Source organism: Centruroides vittatus, unplaced genomic scaffold (genome assembly GCF_030686945.1).
Source record: "Centruroides vittatus isolate TY-2023 unplaced genomic scaffold, ASM3068694v2 contig_10, whole genome shotgun sequence".
Lineage (NCBI taxonomy): Eukaryota > Metazoa > Arthropoda > Arachnida > Scorpiones > Buthidae > Centruroides > Centruroides vittatus.
This window is the reverse complement of record NW_027120658.1, coordinates 3,257,369-3,275,807: the sequence shown is the minus strand read 5'-3', so window position 1 is coordinate 3,275,807 and position 18,439 is coordinate 3,257,369. Positions and strand designations below refer to the sequence as shown.

Sequence of the window (18,439 nt, the reverse complement as noted above, 5' to 3'; positions counted from 1 at the left end):
AAAAAAATTGTGTAACATTCGAATTTGAGTTAATTTTACAGCTGAAATCAATTCTAAAACTTTGTAGTATTAAAAAAAAAAAAAAAATGGATTTGATAAAGTCTGAGAACAGTAAAACAGAATTGAAGTAGTGAACAAGTGCTAATTTGTATAATTTATTCCTCATAAAACCAATGAACAGAAGTCGTGGTCGTGGGTTCTGGCCTTTGCAAGACGGGCTGGCCACTAGCAATTTTCCGGCTTTTCTGTACGTGTTTAACGCATAAATAGTGGTCATTTAACCTTTAAAAAATTCCCTCCCGAAAGACATCCCTCCTTTCTTTGCATACGGCAGATCACCTACGTGTCTCGTTGCCGTATGCAAACAAACAATTCCCGCAAAAATTGTTTTTTCTTTTTGTTTACATGAAAAGTATCAAAAAGTTAAACCATTTACTTTCAAGAGGATTTATAGAATTAAAGATAATTATTTTATATATAATAGTGCTTTTTAAAACTAATCAGCATCAATCATTAAATAAGCTCATTTGCATATAAACTGAAGCAGCTTTCACAATTCGTTTATCTGGTGAATTTAGTCTGGAGGAGTTGTTGGACTTTGTTCGAGGAAATCATCGAGTGGTGTTTAATATTGGTTCATTTATTATTATTTCAAATTTCCACTAACATTATTGTCAGTATAAAGAGAAAATGTCGAACGTGGAAGAGGAACGAACATTCAACTATGACGAAGTGACTATAGTCAATGATAATGGAGAATCTGTCGTCGTATCGCTAACATCATTGAAGGAAAGGGGAGGATTGCTGAAATATTCCATAATGGTGTGTCCGAATGAAATGAAGTTTCTTCTAAAAGTACCTCTGACTTTAGAAATGCTCAACCAATTCGCCAGGTTTGTACAAATTATCATACAATAGTTACCTAATTTTGTCTTCAGTGTAGATATACAGGTATACCTCACCTTACGTCGGTAATTGGTTCCAGGAGAGGTGACGTAAGTCGAATTTACTTGTTACTAGGCTAAATCACAAATTACCATTCCCAGTTTTGTAATTTATTTATAAATGCATTTTTAATAATATATGGTTAATAAGAATCTATTTAAGCTTACAAACAAATAAATTTTAGTTTTTAATATAGTACAGAAAAAAAGTAATCTAAATTTACGAATACATGAACTGTACTGTACAGTACATACTTGTAAATGTACACGTTTACAATTTGGTGATGTTAACAGTACTGTACATCGCGGACTCTATTTGTGAACGTGGTTTCTCTAAGACATTATAAAATAAGATGATTTTTCTAAGGTTAAATAACAAATACAGTTATCAAAATTAGTTTATTTTTTACTACCGCAAAATAATGTTAAATTTACCAATATCGAGTGGCGCTAACAATGACGCCAAATGGTGAATATCAGAACTACCGTGGAAAATGCCAATAATGAGCACTTAAACACCGCTAAATAAGACGACACACAGATGTTTTCGTGAAACACGTTCTCTAGGATTTATGATTATATTAACATTTACTGTAAATGTACATATTTTAATATGATCTTGCGTGCTTTTAACGCTTTTCTAGTGTTATTACGACTTAATATTTGTGGCGGATGGATGTAAAGTCGAATAAAATGACTTAAACTTGATTTTTTATTTTTCCATATACTTTTTTGACAAACTACGTATAATCGAGAACGACGTAACTCGTGGTATACCTGTATATTAAAAGAATAAGGTAATCATGTTTAATGAAGAAAGTCTTTGACCGTTTTGAAATATCGCTGAAAATATTTAGAATAATTTTTAAAACCAAACGTTTGTGGATATTAATTGGTGATTTTATTCGAGTTAGAAATGCAATTAATATCAGAGTTTCTTCAGAAAAAAAAGTTATTTCTATAGTTATATTTAATTATGTATTCTCGTGTTGCACATTAAGAAATAAATAATAATTATTTTTGAATTGATATAGAAAAATTGCAATTCTAAATGAGGCAATTGGGAGCTTTTCAGAGCTATAGTTCTTTTTCCTTTTTTTTGTAACTTTCCGTCCTGTGGGCACTAAGAGGGCCTCTTACAGCAAGCCCATTATGGGTTCGGCCAGGCCCACAATGGGGCGGCCGGGTGGTGAGAGACAGGGACCGACATATCCGGACGGACCACCCCCGAAAAATTCCTGGGGATTTTTCGACCCATCCGGATTCTATCCCAAGTCCCCCAGGGCGCCAGGCTGCTAACCTTGACCGCTTGGCCATCCGGCCGCTTTAGAGCTATAGTCCATACTCATACGTGTAAAAATGTCAAAGGAACTCCGCAACCCTTCGAGATCTACGCTCCTCGATCAGTCTACATGTAAACTATCTCTCGAAGGGACCTTTTGACATTTTATTGCTATTGGCATAGTGTGGAGCGCCTGATTAGGCCCCCAACCACATCATTTAGAGCGGCTGATTTCGGGAAGGGTCACATTTGCAGATATGGTTTCTATTGGCATTCTCTGTTAAGCTCGCAATATCATCATTCACAACGCAACTTTACCATTTAGATCTGCAATTTTACCCATAAAAGATTAGTTATATGAATTAGCGATGCCGCAATCTCAACCTGCCATAATTAAACATTGATTTATAAGAATATGACCTGAACGGCTGAAGATGTCTTCGCTTATTAAGAAAAGTTCTGTGATTGAACATGTGTTTTTGAGCGAGTGAACGTAAAATCATACACCATTATATGAATTATTTTATTTATAAACATTTAAATCTTTCTACGATTTCAGATTTTTGGATAACAACAAACTTCCTCGATTTACTTCTGCGGATAGCGGATTTGAAATGTATTCATTCAGCAAACGTTACTTCATTAGCCGTTTAGAAACAAACAGTTTCTATTATCTCGTCTGGTTGACTCTCAGAGGACGTGTTTGTCGTGTCCACGATTTAGCTTGCAGACACAATGAAAAACAACTGCAATATCATTGTTTCAACCAATTCGCTTTCTCTGATAGAAGTATTTTCCGTACCGATGATTTCCGATCGTGCGAAGAAACTATTATTCACAAGTTATTGACGACCCCCCTGTATTTAAGACTGGAGGAATTTGATTTGTTGATGGCACTTCGCATGTGGGTCGAAAAAACATTTCTCGAATTGAAGAAAACAAATGCAAACATATCGAAGAGAGACGTGATGAAACCTTTCCTCCCTTTCATCAGATTTTTTGTTCTAGAGCCAGATCGTTTAAAACAGATTGTGTACAATTTTATTAAAGAACAGATTTTAACAGAAGAGGAAGTTCAATCCATACGACAATACCTCACCGAGAAAAACGTGGCGCTCCTTCCAAAAACAATATCTGCTAGTGGTAAACGCCGAAATATTAATTATTCATCCTCGATTCTTGCCATAAACCAAACGGCACGTCGTAAGTTAAACACAAATATTTATGTGAAACCAAATTTTCAATTTCTGGCTGACTTATGGTTCTGTGAAAACTGTTATGTGCATGCGATTAAAGTTCCAATAATCCACAGCAATCCTAGAGGGATAAATGTTTTGGTTGGTGTAAAGTCGGCATATTCGCAAGATTTTCTGTTCGAAAAATGCATTTGCTCTAGAGACGGGCTTTTGCATTTAAGAAAAGTAAATTTATTGCCGAAACGCAGCTTTCATATATTTTTAGTTAAGATTCCTGAAAAGGAAGTAAATTCGAACTTAATAGAAGTTGCGAAGGATACAAATGATTACATCCCAGCCTACAATTTTCGACATGAGACTACACGTGAAGAAGAAAATATGAAATTTCTTTGTAGCATTATCTTCTTTTTTTAAATCTCAAAAATTGCTCCTTTTTTATTGCATAGGTCAGGAATTTTCAACAAGGACTATTTTGGTTTTCATTAAAATAATTCGTATACTTAAGAACCAGTTTGCTTAGGTAATTGAAAGCGATCGCAAATAAAAAGAATCCAATTTTTATTGTGATTAAGAATGACGTACGTTCATTTTGTGTCCGAACGAAAGGAATGAAATCGTTGTGATTTGTATCTTAAAAAGAAAAATATAATTTATAGTTTGAGAGTAAATGTTAAAAATTCGAAAAACTTTTTACTCTTTCTTATTTGGCTTCTTTTCACACATCAAACGCGTCACGTCGCGTAAATTTAGAACTCGTTTGTGATCGTACCGGGTAGAGTGGAGCATTGTTTACACATATTTCATTTTGTCGTCATTTAGCATAGACTTGTAAATATTCCTGCTCCTTTTTTAATTGAAAATATTCCTTTTATACGTAAGGCAGATTAAAACTACTTTTAGAGATCCTAAGCACTTTGAAGGTTTATAAACATAGTATATGGGGGCTTGTTACCCCCATATATCGTGTATATAATTCAAAACATAAACAACATAAAGTTTTATTTTTCGAAATTAATGACAGCAAATATTTTCATTTATTGTGGACTCTTACTATAGACCGTACTATAGGTGCAGCTAAACGATTTATAAACATAGTATATGGGGGCATCAAAACACGTCTTAAGCACGTTTTTATTTTGTCTAAATCCATTCCGAATATTCACATATAAATTATATTATATGCAGTTTTACTTTTGAAAATGAGGTTAATGTTACCTATGGTAGCGAACATGGCGGCCCTTCCGACTGTTCGTGCTCTCGACCGACTCCTCCCGGAGGGGAACCGCCGGTAGGCCGCCGTGTGTTTAACGTCACTAGTTATTGATTCACGGTAGTTCTTGAACAAACTAAAAAAAAATAATGGAAACGTCTACTAAAAATATAGTTAATCTAACGGAAACGAAACTAACCTAACCAAAGCGCCGCCATGTTCGCTACCATAGGTAACATTAACCGAAAAGTATAAGGCATCACGCTGATTTAGAAGCGTTTACTTTCTTATTCCTTTTTCTTTTGGTTCGTTTTAAGAAATTAAATGCAGGGGCAGGGCGGATCTATATAGGGACTAATAGGGCTTAAGCCCTGGGCCTCCGAGTGTCAATGGCCAAAAAAATTGCATTATTATAAATTTTTAATACTTTTTCGTTAACAATGAGCACTTATCGTATAGTAAAAAAATAGTTACTATAAATTATCATTATTATATTATTATTTGTTTTATTTATAGTAGTATTTTAAACCCCAATTTAAAGATTTTTAATCTAACAAAAACGGAGTTCCATTGGACTTCAATAAGCCCTAGGCCCGGAAAAACCTAAATCCGCTCCTGCATAGATAGCATACCCTTCAACGTCTTCTCTTGTTATAATATCTATGTATTGAGGCTCATGCTGGCTATACAAATACAGACGCCAACAATAAGTGGGTTATTGTCTTCAACTATCACTCTTCATCGACAGACGTCAGCAATCTTCTTGGGAACCTCAGAAAAAGTATCTTGCCTCAACAAGGAAGTTCTGACGGAAGATTTCAAAGTCAAACAATTGTTGTGGCTCTCCTCTACAGACGAACGTATTCGCATCTGGTTTTATTATCCGGTAAAACCACATACGAATTAATCCATGCAAATATTATTTCGACTTTATGAAAGAAGATTCATTCTTTAAATCTGAATGGAGAAAAAAGAGAAGTGAAAATATTTATTTCGAAGTATGTGTATTAATAACAATGCAGCTATTCAGCAAGAGAAGGGTTTCAACTGAAACCGAACACATAATAAAGACGTTCCCTCCATTTTATTATTTAATTATATACGAAAAATTATTTTATATAAAAATATAAAATAAATAAGTTTAGAAATCAATATATTTGATTTCTAAACTTAGAATTGGCTTTAATTTAAATATTATGATTTTTAAATCCTTTAATTAAACTTTAAAAATTAAGAAAAATTATATAACATTCGAATTTCGTTAATTTTACAGCTGAAATCAATTCTAATGACTTAGATTTTATCGAATATAACTTTTCCATCTGAGATCAGAAAACTGCGAATTGCATAATTAAAACAGTGTTTGAGTTCAAGCTAATTTACATAATTAATTCTCCCGATAACATTTTATTTTTCCCTACGCGAACAGTTAAACTATTTACTTAGAAAATGATTTATAGAATTAAAGATAATTATTTTATATATAATAACTTTTTTAAAGCTAATCAGCATCAATCATTAAATAAGCTCATTTGCATATAAACTGAAGCAACTTTCACAAATCGTTTATGTGGTGAATTTAGTGTGGAGGACTTTGTTCAAGGAAATCATCGAGTGGTATTGATTCATTTATTATCATTTCAAATTTCCACTAACATTATTGTCAGTTTGAGGAGAAAATGTCGAACGTAGAAGAGAAAGGAACATTCAACTATGACGAAATAACCATAGTCAATGATAATGGAGGATCTGTCGTCGTGTCGCTAGCATCATTGAAAGAAAAAGGAGGATTGCTGAAATATTCCATAATGGTGTGTCCGAACGAAATGAAGTTTCTTCTAAAAGTACCTCTGACTTTAGAAATGCTCAACCAATTCGCCAGGTTTGTACAAATTATTCTACAAGAGTTACATTTTTAATTTTGTTTTCAGTATATATTTATTATTAAAAGAACACGATAATACTGTTCAATGAGGAGAGTGTGTATTCCATTTCGAAATATTGGAGAAAGTGTTTAAAATAATTGTGCGTACGTTAATTACTGGAAGGAAACCGAACATTTGCGGATATAAATTGGTGATTTATGTGACATAGGACGTGTATCCTAGTAAAGCTTCTTTAATACCGTTGGATAAATAAGCCAATGGCAGTTCATTACTAATGAAACTGACGTCATGATTTGGTTTGCTTATCCAGCTGTTCTAAAGCCCCTTTACCAGGCAATGCGCCTGTAAGTGTCACAATTTATGTAATTTTAATATCAAATTAATTCAGACAAAAAAAATGTATTTAATTATATTTAACAAAACATTTCTCACGTTTCAGACTAAAAAATAACAAACTATATTTATTTGAATCGTTATCACAATTAAAAAAAAGCTATTTATTCCTTCTTTTTTTATGCATAGCTAGTTTTGTATATATGGCATGAATTTTGATGAGGATACGTTGAACGATATAAAACTCTTCGCCTAAATATTAAGTTAAACTATTCATAAGTCAGTTTAGGTATTTCGAGATATTTTATCATCAATATTTCGTAGTCAAAAATGATTTTCACTAAATGGCTGAAAATACTTCACGAGTATTCAGGAAAGGATATGTAATAGAACGTAATTTCTATCGAGTAATTATAAAAAGATATCTAAAAAATTAATATACATTATATATTTTTCTTGCAGATTTTCGGATAACGAAATTGTTAATTTTACTGTTCTCGATGGCGCATTTGAAATGTATTTATTCAGCAAACGTTACTTCATTAACCAACTGAAAAATGTATGTTTGAATCACATCATCGGGTTGATTTCTAGCGGTAATGTTTGTCGTGTTCATGATTTGGCTTGCAGACACAATGAAAAACAACTGCAATGTCTTTGTTTCGACCAACTCACTTTCTCTGATAAAAGTATTTTCCGTACCGATGATTTCCGATCGTGCGAAGAAACTACTATTCACAAGTTATTGACGACCCCCCTATACCAAAGACTGGAAGAATTTGATTTGTTGATGGGACTTCGCATGTGGGTCGAAAAAACATTTCTCAAATTGAAGAAAACAAATGCAAACATATCGAAGAGAGACGTGATGAAACCTTTCCTCCCTTTCATCAGATTTTTTGTTCTAGATCCAGATCATTTAAAACAGATTGTGGACAACTTTATTAAAGATCAGATTTTAACAGAAGAGGAAGTTCAATCCATACGACAATTTCTCACTGAGAAAAACGTAGCTCTTCTCCCAGCAACAATATCTGCTAGTCGTAAGCGTCGAAATATTAATGATAATTCGATTACTGCCGTAAACTATGCGACTCATCGTAAATTAAAAGTAAATATTAATATGAAACCAAACTTTCAGTTTATGGCTGACATATGGTTCCGTGAAAACTGTTACGCGCATACAATTAAACTTCCAATAATCCATAATAATCCTATAGGGATAAATGTTTTGGTCGGTGTTAAGGCGATGTATACGCAGGATTTTGTGTATGAAAAAAGATTCTGCTGTGAAGACGGGACTGTATATTTGCAAAAAATGAAATATCTGCCGAAGCGCTGCTTTCATATATTTTCTGTTAAAGTTCCTGAAAATGAAATACATTTCAATTTAATAGAAATTTTGAAGGATTCAGACGAATACGTACCAATCTACGATTCTCTAGACGACAATAAAAGACGTGTAGAAGAAGAAAACATAAAGTTTTATTGTAACGTTCAGTACTGTTTATAAAATCTCAATTGTTTTTTATAGTATACGTCACGTATTATTTTTAACAAAGACCACTTCGTTTTTAATTATAGGCAGATTTTACTGACCGTAGAGTATTTTGCTTAAGTAATTAGACGAAATTGCAAATAAAATGAATCCAATCGTTACCATGATCAAGAATGATGTACGTTCTCTGTCGTTGACTGTATGTTTAAAAAATGGAAAGTTTATGTTAGTGTTTAAAAATAAATGTAAACAATCCGAAAAACATTGACAGTGTGGCTCACTTTACTAAATTTACGCGTTTGATATGTTAAAAAGAAGCAATCTTACGATTTCTTCTGTACAGTTGAAAATATTCCTCCTGCTATTTAATAAGAAAATATTTCCTTTATTCGTAGGGCCGGATTAGGACTACTATTTACAGGCCGTAAGAACTAAAATTTTGGTACCCCATATACTGGGTATGTAATTCAAAATATAAATAATAAAACATTTTTCGAATTGAATGACGCCGCAAATCTTTAATTTTTTTTCATTTATTATAGACCCTGATTCAGCTGCACCACATGGTCCATGGTAAATTAAACAATTAAAAATTGTGGTAATCTTTTGATGCCGTAAGTGTTCTTATATCAGTGGCGTGTCGTCATTGGAAGCGGTGGAAGCGCCGCATCCACCTTCCAATGACCGTCCCTTGTATTTTCTAAAATATAAATTTTCATATTTTAACCTACTTTGAATTAATGAGGTTATAATAAAATATTAATTTTAATTATGTGTTTTATTAAAAAATTCTACACTATATGTGAAAAAAAGATAAGATTGCTATCGTATATTCGAATGTCAGTGGCGGAATGGAAGCGCTTCCCAGACAGCTTTTACAGCGAGAATAACTGAATGGTGTAATTTTAGTTTTATTCAAATCAAACCTCGCCGTTGATAATAGGCGCCTTTCTGCGGCGCCATGAAATAGAAGCTGCGAATTAAAATGAAATTTTTCTTATTTAGTATATGAATGTGTGTTGTATATAAAAATTTATTTAAATTAACAACCCATCTCTTTGTTTATTTAAATTGACCTGCAATTTGAAAAAATTGTAGACCTATAAATTCCCACTGTCGTCCGTCCGCTTGTCTGTCCTTCCTTAATCTCGAGAACTGAGTTCGATACATGAAACTCAAGACCAAATATAGAAAGCTTAGGGGCCGCATGTCCCGATTAACTGTACATCATTCAAAAAGTTTTCCCCCGAAAGGAGTTAGATAACGATCGGCAGGAGCCAGCTGATTATTGTATTTACAGTATAAAAAATTATATTTTTTAGTGCACTATCGGCCACCAGCGTGCTTGCACGCACTGCATACCTACCAAATCCGGCCCCGAGTCGTTCCAAGCGAGACTTTGTCGGCCTCCCATCCATCTTTCCTATGTGTTATATGTATAACATTTGGCCCAAGTTTGGTTAATTTGTTGAAATCCGGTCGTCTTAGAAATAATTGGCTATAATGCGTTGTGAGCAAAATGGTGTCAATTTCTCACCGAAATAATATATTGTGTAAGAGATATGGTTCATTGCAGACCAACTAAAACAATTTATGTGCAAGTGTCCTACATACAATAAACTGTTTATATGGAAGTGTCGCTACTTGTTATACTTTCAACACCTGGTATAACAAGGTGACGTCCGGATGTTTGAGCTGTTAAGATTTCAGTCTAAAGCTCTGAGATCGATTTCGGGCTGTTGAAGAACCCGGGGCGATCTGTACCTGGTGTGTCAAGACAGTCCGGCAGCCCAAATTGTGGATCTTCAGAAACCGACGATGGGTAAGATTAAAACAGCCCTCTATAAACAAAACAAAACAAAAAGAATCACCAGCTGCCATATATGCAAGTGTGATGAAATATACGATGAGCACGAAGATCTTTAATTAATTATCTTAGGTAAGAGTTAGCAATACTAAAATACGAGCGAGATTTGTGCGCAGATAATTTCTTACCACACTAAATTTAATAGAAAAATTTATCACAAAACGATTATTGATGCTAATGTCTGAAATTCTATTTAATCCATGCAAGATGTGTGATACCAGAGCCTCTTCGGCCGCCAATTTAAAGTCTTTTAATCTTTAAAATTGGCGTTTCCACTTCCCGGGACGAGGACCCAGGGGTTGGATTTTGGGAAGCGAGTGTTTGGGTTGTTTCATTGTGTCGAATTACACAGAACGTGGCGCTTGACGTGTAAGTGCGTGAGTGCGAGAATTCGAGTAAAGGTTAAACGGTGTATATCTTTGTGTATAGTGATGTTGTGTGTGTGTGTGTGTGTGTGATCGAAGAACGTTTTCGGCATGTCTATAAACAGAAAAACGGTAAATTATGATACGAGAATAAGATGTGTTAAAAAATGAAACGAAAAGAGTTCTTACCATCGGAGATTTCGGAAAATATTCACATGTCCACTTGGTCCTCTTCGTGGTAACGTTGGGAAGGGAAAAGAATCTCCCTCCCAAATGTTCCTACAAAACACAAAGACAGTGAGAAAAGGAGAAGTTGATTCATTCATTACCTAAGGTGAAGATTATTACCTTTACACAAACAGTCTTTCTTCCCGAACAGTGTTATGAGAAGAGCGAAGGACCTGACCTAGCCTAACCTAACCTGCCTAACCGGAAGCTCAATCCTCATAGCAGCTGTTTGGGAAGAAAGGTCGGCCGAATGTCGCGTCCGGTGAAGAAACGTGTCACGTCCGGGTGGTCACAATCGGGAGTCAAATCCGTTGTCGTCGACCGAGTGTCACGTTCGGGAGACAAGTCCGTGGATCACGTCCGGGAAAAGGTGTCGAGTCCGGGTGAAAAGTGTCTAATCCGGTAAAGATTAAATAGAAAAAAAAATTAATTAAATTTAAGGTTTTAGTTTAAATGTTAGTACGACAAGAGGAAAAAAAATTAAAAAACCTCTTGCCTTCTTATACTACGTTAGTAAGTTGAAACTAAAACCTTAAATTTAAATGATACTTCAGAAATAGCAAAGGAAAATGTCGTTCACATCTCTTGCGAAGCGACGCTTTTTCCTTTGCATCCTTGCCCACACCGAACGAGAGGATCCCACTCGTTGGAAAAGGGAGGAATGATCGAAACATTCCTCCCCTCCCAGTGCGGCAAAGATGATGTCGTCAACATGGAGAATTTTCACTTTTCGGAACTAGTCCGAACAGCGAAATGCCTCCTCTCCGTTCAACGCGGAACAGAGAGAATGCTGTCGACATCTTCTATTCCTGAAGTCGTTCCTGTGAAGAAAGAACGCTTTCCGCAATTGATGGAAGAGAGTTACTCTCCCTGCTCAAAGGGGGAAAAGGCCCTCTCTTCATCCATTGCGGAAGGAGAACACCCTTCACACTTCTTCATCTTCTTTAGGCCGCAGCCACCGCCAAAACCACCAGTCCTTCATTCTGCAAAGAAAGAAAAAAAATATATATATAATATATATATATAATATAATATATATATATATATATTAATGGGATTCGGATATACTTAACGCAAAAAAAGTTCACGACGAATCGGAATTCGGATAGCTCGCGTTAGATCCAGCGGAAATTGCTAGAACGTTCCAACTATATTTGCAGTAGAGCCGACCGACCCGGAACGAAGAAACTCTCTTACACGTAATTTGTATTTGTACGACGGAAAATTAAAGACATGCCGCACGTGGCCATGCGGAAAAGGCACTCGAGCCCAAGTCGTAACAAGTGTTTCGTTATAGAGCAATTTACCCTAACGTGTATGTCACATAAACGCAACGACGGCATTTAAAAGAGTTTCGTGCAAAGAAATCGCGAACGAGTCGTCCAAAACACAAGACAAACGTACGAAGAAGCGAAACGTGCCCACAGCCGAACTCGCCATTCGGACACGAACGTTTAAGTGGCACAAAGCATTGGCAGAGGGTTACGTAAGTGTGGAAGATCGACTGCACTCAGAAAAGACCACCTCGTGGAAAGAGACAAAGAGCCTAAGGAAAAGAATTCTTTGTGTCCAGCCTGTATAGATAACTGTTACGTGTATTAGTACTAAACGTGTTTGCAGACAATTTAATTCTGGCAAAATAAGCCATTGAAAAGCCTTGTAACTAATACATAAATTGCACGGAGAAGTCGGATGTCAAAGGGCGAAATTTTTGACCTGTCGAAGGAACATCCCATGCTTCAGAATGCCGTCTCCGTCCATCAATGTTACCAGAGTATATTTCAGTTAAAATTACGATGGAATTCGTATTTAAAGTTAGTATTAAATAATTTTTAATTGAATTTCTATAAATAATCCTTATTCTTTGACAGCGTTTATAAAATATAAATGAATTAATTACGAAAATAAACCAATGAGCAAATACTTAATCCGTTTTCGGCGCTTCGGTCGCTTTCCAATGTGGCGGCTCGTTTAAAAGTCCTAATTCACAAGCGACGGCAGATTTAAACGCAAATACGCCGGCCGATACCGTGTCCGAAAGTTGGAGTAAACGAAACAAAAATAAAATCTTACAGCTAGCTAAATTCTAATTAAAATCTTACTTGGTGTACTGTCGGCGCCCAAAAGTCTTCTTAAAACCACTTCGGGTAGCAAAAAACACTGAAGAAAGGCAAAAAAACACAGCGAAAACTAGAGCAAAGAGCGCACACGTCCGTCCGGCAAGCGAAAAACGTGCAAAGTGACGCAAAATCGTGTTGCAACAATAGGCGTTTCCATAGAAACATGAAATAGGCGTTTCTAACATAGAAACGGCAATTGTCGCCGTTTCTATGGAGATTAGAAAGCGCTTAACGAATTCGAATGCGATTGACGTAATGGATTCTTTTTGAATTTTAAGGCTAAATATATGCATTTTTTACGTTTCTATCACCCGAATGACGTCAGATTGGGATCGAGAGATTCCTTACCGCCCTCCTCCTTCCGTTTCCATTCTCCACAAGGGGTTAGAAACAAGATTTTCTATAATCGAACGTCATCTTTACCTCGCCACCCCCAAAACTAGAACAAATCATTCCTCTCGTTCGTCCAGTATTCTCCGATTGCAATTTTTACTAAATTTTGTAATATGGCGTAAGTTTGCTTGAGCATAGGCAGCTGCTTTTTTAAATCTAAAAGATTCGAATCCGATCATCGAACGATGCGCCGAGATGTCTTCTGGGACCGATTCTCCAAGTAATATATTCTTACGAAGGTATCTAGGGTCAATATGGACTAAGACTTACCCAAAAAATCTTTAATCTTCTCTTCAAAAGTCTTCAAACAGCAAAAAAAAAGCAACGCAATCTAAGAGCACAACAAAAGCACATCCGACCACAACAAGAAACACAATCGAACTGCAAATCGTTATGCGTGACGAATTTCGAACAAAAGTTAAAAGATGTTCGAATTACCTAAAAATAAGAATTTAAAAAAATCAATTTTATTTTTTTTAATTAATTTTTAATGTTTTTTTCTTTTTTAAATTTTGCTTCAATCATTTTCTTGTGTTCGGAATTTGATAAATAAATTATGTTCTGCATTTACGTGGTGCAGAATGTTCACCATGGACAGGTAAAAGACGATCGTTTTAAATTCTACGTTTTGAGGCTTGATTATCTCCGAAAATTGCCCGAAATTCGTTTGATAAATATCTTTTTCGTCCATTTTCGGCCATCGGATGAAATACTGTAAATCAAATTCTTAGGATTTCGATTTATTTCGCCCAATATTATTTCGCTTTACGCCGTTTACGGAAAGATTCATCGGTCGCCGTCGTATTAGTACGACATCAAACTGGATAAAGTTAATATTAAAAATACCGAAAAACCTATATAATACGCCCGAATAAAATGAAGTCCGAGACAAAGGGGAAACCGTCACGGAGGAAAACAGACTGAGCCGGGGAGAAGCCACCATTCTTTCTCCTTGAATTTTTGGATTTTTAAAAGATCTGTCCCCTTAATTCTTAATTTGATGGGTTAATCAATTGGACACTTCCGTTCGACTTGGTCCGCTAGTGTTGTTCCTACTTTGAAACTTTCGCTCGTATCTCTCACTCCGTGATACAGTAGAGAGTTGAAAATCGGAATCAATTGGGGACTGGGGTTGTTCAGATTAGGGATTTGTTCCGATTACCGATTATGTACGAAAAAATATATTAACCTGTCCGATGTTCAAACTTTTCTCCGTTGCATGTCGCTTAGTGTTGAATTTTTCTCCGTTGCGTCTCTCTTCGTGTTGAATTTTCGTAGATTTTAAGCCTAACGAAAATTTTTATAATAATAATCGAGGCTATCGTATCGTTAAAAATTATTTCTTCATTTTGTACAAACAAAATAAATATATTGAAGAATATAAAAACATAAAAATTATACTTTAGAAGTAAATCTAGTATCAAAAACGTTCGATTCAGCACGACACAGTCCTACTGAAAATCGTTCCGATTACCGGCGATTCCGATTACCAGGGTTCCGATTAACGACTCTCTACTGTATTTCATTTTCACACGGCTAGGATTTTTTTTTTTGTTTTTTGCCTTCATTACTTACAACGCGACAATTTCGCCTTTAAAGGAATGCTACATTTATTTAGAAATTTTGTCAAGTCTACGAGAGTCAGTGGCGGAATGGATGCGCTTCCGAGAGAGCTTTTACAGCGAGAATAACTGAATGATGTAAAGCAGCCAGAGGGCATTGGCGCATGCGCTTTACAGAGCACCAACCTCAGCCGGTTTAGCTGGTGGAAGCTACACACGGATAACGCTTCTAACGATTCTATCCCTTAGCCACTGGGTAGGGAGCTATCTGACAAAGTGAATTGTTTAAGATTTAAAAAGTAAACATAAAGTGCATAAATAACATTGAATACTCTTTACGAGTATTCAATGTTATTTATGCACGTTTTATTGCAAAGTTATATTTAATTACAGTATAATTAAAAGAAAATTATAATTATATTGACAGATTTTCAGACATAAAATCTTTAGAATTTTTATCACTTTTAGATGTTTTTCATAATATTAAAATTATTAACAATTTTTCCAAGCGTGTTTTAATTCTTTAAATTAAGTAAATTTTATGAGAAATTTTTTGATTTATTTAAATTACGTAGTGAATCGCAATATTTATATTCGTGTCCGGACTATATTGACAAGTAACTCTTAGACATAAAACATATTATAATTAATGTCGATCCGAACGAAGACGTACTAAAAGAATTATATGATTTAATATCATTAATTTTTACGGTACCATCTACCAGTGGGTCAGTTGAGCGCAGTTTTTTTGAACACGGAGCGAATTCATACATTGGCCAGGAACACTTAGTCAGAGGAAAATTTGTCGTCGCTAGCGTTGCTTTCGATAGAAAAAGTGCTTTTTAAATACGTTGATGGAGTCGACGACCAGCGACTTTTATTATAAAGTACAGTCAAACCTGTTTTTATGAGGGGGATAGGGACCGCATTAAAAAAAACGCATAAAAAATCGCACGAAACTTCACGAGGGGCTATAAAAAATAGTTTTCGCAACACAATCAAAAAAATATTTTTTATGCGGTCAATGGGGATTGCATAAAAAAAGTCTCACATAGAAAATAACTCAAAACCGTACGAAATACAATTTATTGACAACAGATGTCAGCACTTGACGCATCGTCTGGTCTATCGTCTGTTTTACATATTTTTGTCCAGGTGGTGTTTTGTTGACTTAAAAAGTAAATTATTTCATTTCTCGCATATTCATGCAATAATATTACTATAATAAGTGCATTTATGCTATAATAAGTTTATTTAGCTATAATAAGTCAACGTGAGACATGACGAATCGCACGAGACTAGTCGCCAACTATACCGCACAAATAAAAAATCGCATAAATAAAAATCGCGCATAAAAAGAGCGCATAAAAACAGGTTTGACTGTAATTAACGACTTGGCAGAAAAAATCGCCGAATAGAATTAGTTTATAAAAAATTAAAAAATAAGTTTTTCTATCATTGTTAGTATCGTATCAATTTGTATTATGTATGTATTATTTGTATTTTAGAACTAAAATAAATAAATTGTTTATTTTTGTCATTTCCAGTATTTGTTTAAAACTTTTATGGAAATGTCATGTACCGGACAGGTCTGACCCGTCACGAAAGACGCGAAAAAACGGTTAATTTAGAGAAAAATTTATTAGTTTAAAAAAACATAGGTAAAAGTCGTTTGTAGTCGGACACCCATTGTTTATATCAAACTGCCAGGCAGAAACCATAAATCGCAGAAGGAAGTCGTCCTATGATCGGTGGAAGATCGAATTCATCTTCGATTTTGACTTTTCTCCCGCTCCAGGTAAGAGTCTCGTTACGTTTAGTAACGAGGGACCAACCACTCGGGAAGCGTGATTGAGAAAGAACGACCAATCAAAATGGATGAAAGAAAGAACGGAGATTGATATAATCTCCGACAATCGAGGACACCTGGCACTCGGTTAACGTTCCGAATAACCAAAACGCCGTGTGTCAACGCGCAAAAAAAAAAAAAAAAAAAAAAAAAAAAAAAATCTCGCCTATTGTGCCGACCTGTGACCCGTGCCACTTCAGACTTAGACCGTGTAAGGCACGGGGAGACTTCGTCCGTTGGAGAACGGACGAAGTCTCCCCGTGCCTTACACACTTGTCAACGCCAATGTCCCGGGACCACCTTCGATCCACCATCGAAGAACCATATCGACGCCCACGACGTCCGAACGGTTGATTGTCCTAAAGCAAACTATTTTGTACATAGTGTATGTTTATTTTATGTTAAAATAAACGGTTTTTGTCAGATACTTGTCGTCTTTGTCTCTACAGCCACCACCCATGTACGAATGGATCCTAGACCATTACTGACGCGCAATTAACTGATCGCCCCTGGAAGTCGGCTTTTTACAGAAACACAGCTTCCCTATCATCAAATGTCACGGCACGCCACTGGTAAAAAATAGTTACTATAAATTCTCATTATTATATTATTATTTGTTTTATTTATACTAGTATTTTAAACCCCAATTTAAAGATTTTTAATCTAACAAAAACGGAGTTCCATTGGACTTCAATAAGCCCTAGGCCCGGAAAAACCTAAATCCGCTCCTGCATAGATAGCATACCCTTCAACGTCTTCTCTTGTTATAATATCTATGTATTGAGGCTCATGCTGGCTATACAAATACAGACGCCAACAATAAGTGGGTTATTGTCTTCAACTATCACTCTTCATCGACAGACGTCAGCAATCTTCTTGGGAACCTCAGAAAAAGTATCTTGCCTCAACAAGGAAGTTCTGACGGAAGATTTCAAAGTCAAACAATTGTTGTGGCTCTCCTCTACAGACGAACGTATTCGCATCTGGTTTTATTATCCGGTAAAACCACATACGAATTAATCCATGCAAATATTATTTCGACTTTATGAAAGAAGATTCATTCTTTAAATCTGAATGGAGAAAAAAGAGAAGTGAAAATATTTATTTCGAAGTATGTGTATTAATAACAATGCAGCTATTCAACAAGAGAAGGGTTTCAACTAAAACCAAACACATAATAAAGACGTTCCCTCCATTTTATTATTTAATTATATACGAAAAATTATTTTATATAAAAATATAAAATAAATAAGTTTAGAAATCAACTATATTTGATTTCTAAACTTAGAATTGGCTTTAATTTAAATATTATGATTTTTAAATCCTTTAATTAAACTTTAAAAATTAAGAAAAATTATATAACATTCGAATTTCGTTAATTTTACAGCTGAAATCAATTCTAATGACTTAGATTTTATCGAATATAACTTTTCCATCTGAGATCAGAAAACTGCGAATTGCATAATTAAAACAGTGTTTGAGTTCAAGCTAATTTACATAATTAATTCTCCCGATAACATTTTATTTTTCCCTACGCGAACAGTTAAACTATTTACTTAGAAAATGATTTATAGAATTAAAGATAATTATTTTATATATAATAACTTTTTTAAAGCTAATCAGCATCAATCATTAAATAAGCTCATTTGCATATAAACTGAAGCAACTTTCACAAATCGTTTATGTGGTGAATTTAGTGTGGAGGA

At 35.0% G+C, this 18,439-nt stretch overlaps 1 protein-coding gene across 1 annotated transcript; it reads left to right on the top strand.

The window, feature by feature from the left end:
• Window positions 1-682: 682 nt before the first annotated feature.
• On the top strand, window positions 683-8,427 carry LOC136985584 (uncharacterized). The gene is made up of 3 exons (XM_067283237.1): window positions 683-893; window positions 6,300-6,514; window positions 7,314-8,427. The coding sequence occupies exons 2-3, from the start codon at window positions 6,312-6,314 to the stop codon at window positions 8,362-8,364; spliced, it is 1,254 nt and encodes a 417-aa protein (XP_067139338.1). The 5' UTR covers window positions 683-893; window positions 6,300-6,311; the 3' UTR covers window positions 8,365-8,427.
• The last annotated feature ends 10,012 nt before the right edge of the window (window positions 8,428-18,439 follow it).

Coding starts and splice junctions, on each gene's coding strand:
- LOC136985584 (XM_067283237.1), top strand. CDS start 6,312: ATGTCGAACGTAGAAGAGAAAGGAACATTCAACTATGACGAAATAACC. Junction 6,515..7,313: donor ATGCTCAACCAATTCGCCAG/GTTTGTACAAAT, acceptor TTTTTCTTGCAG/ATTTTCGGATAACGAAATTG.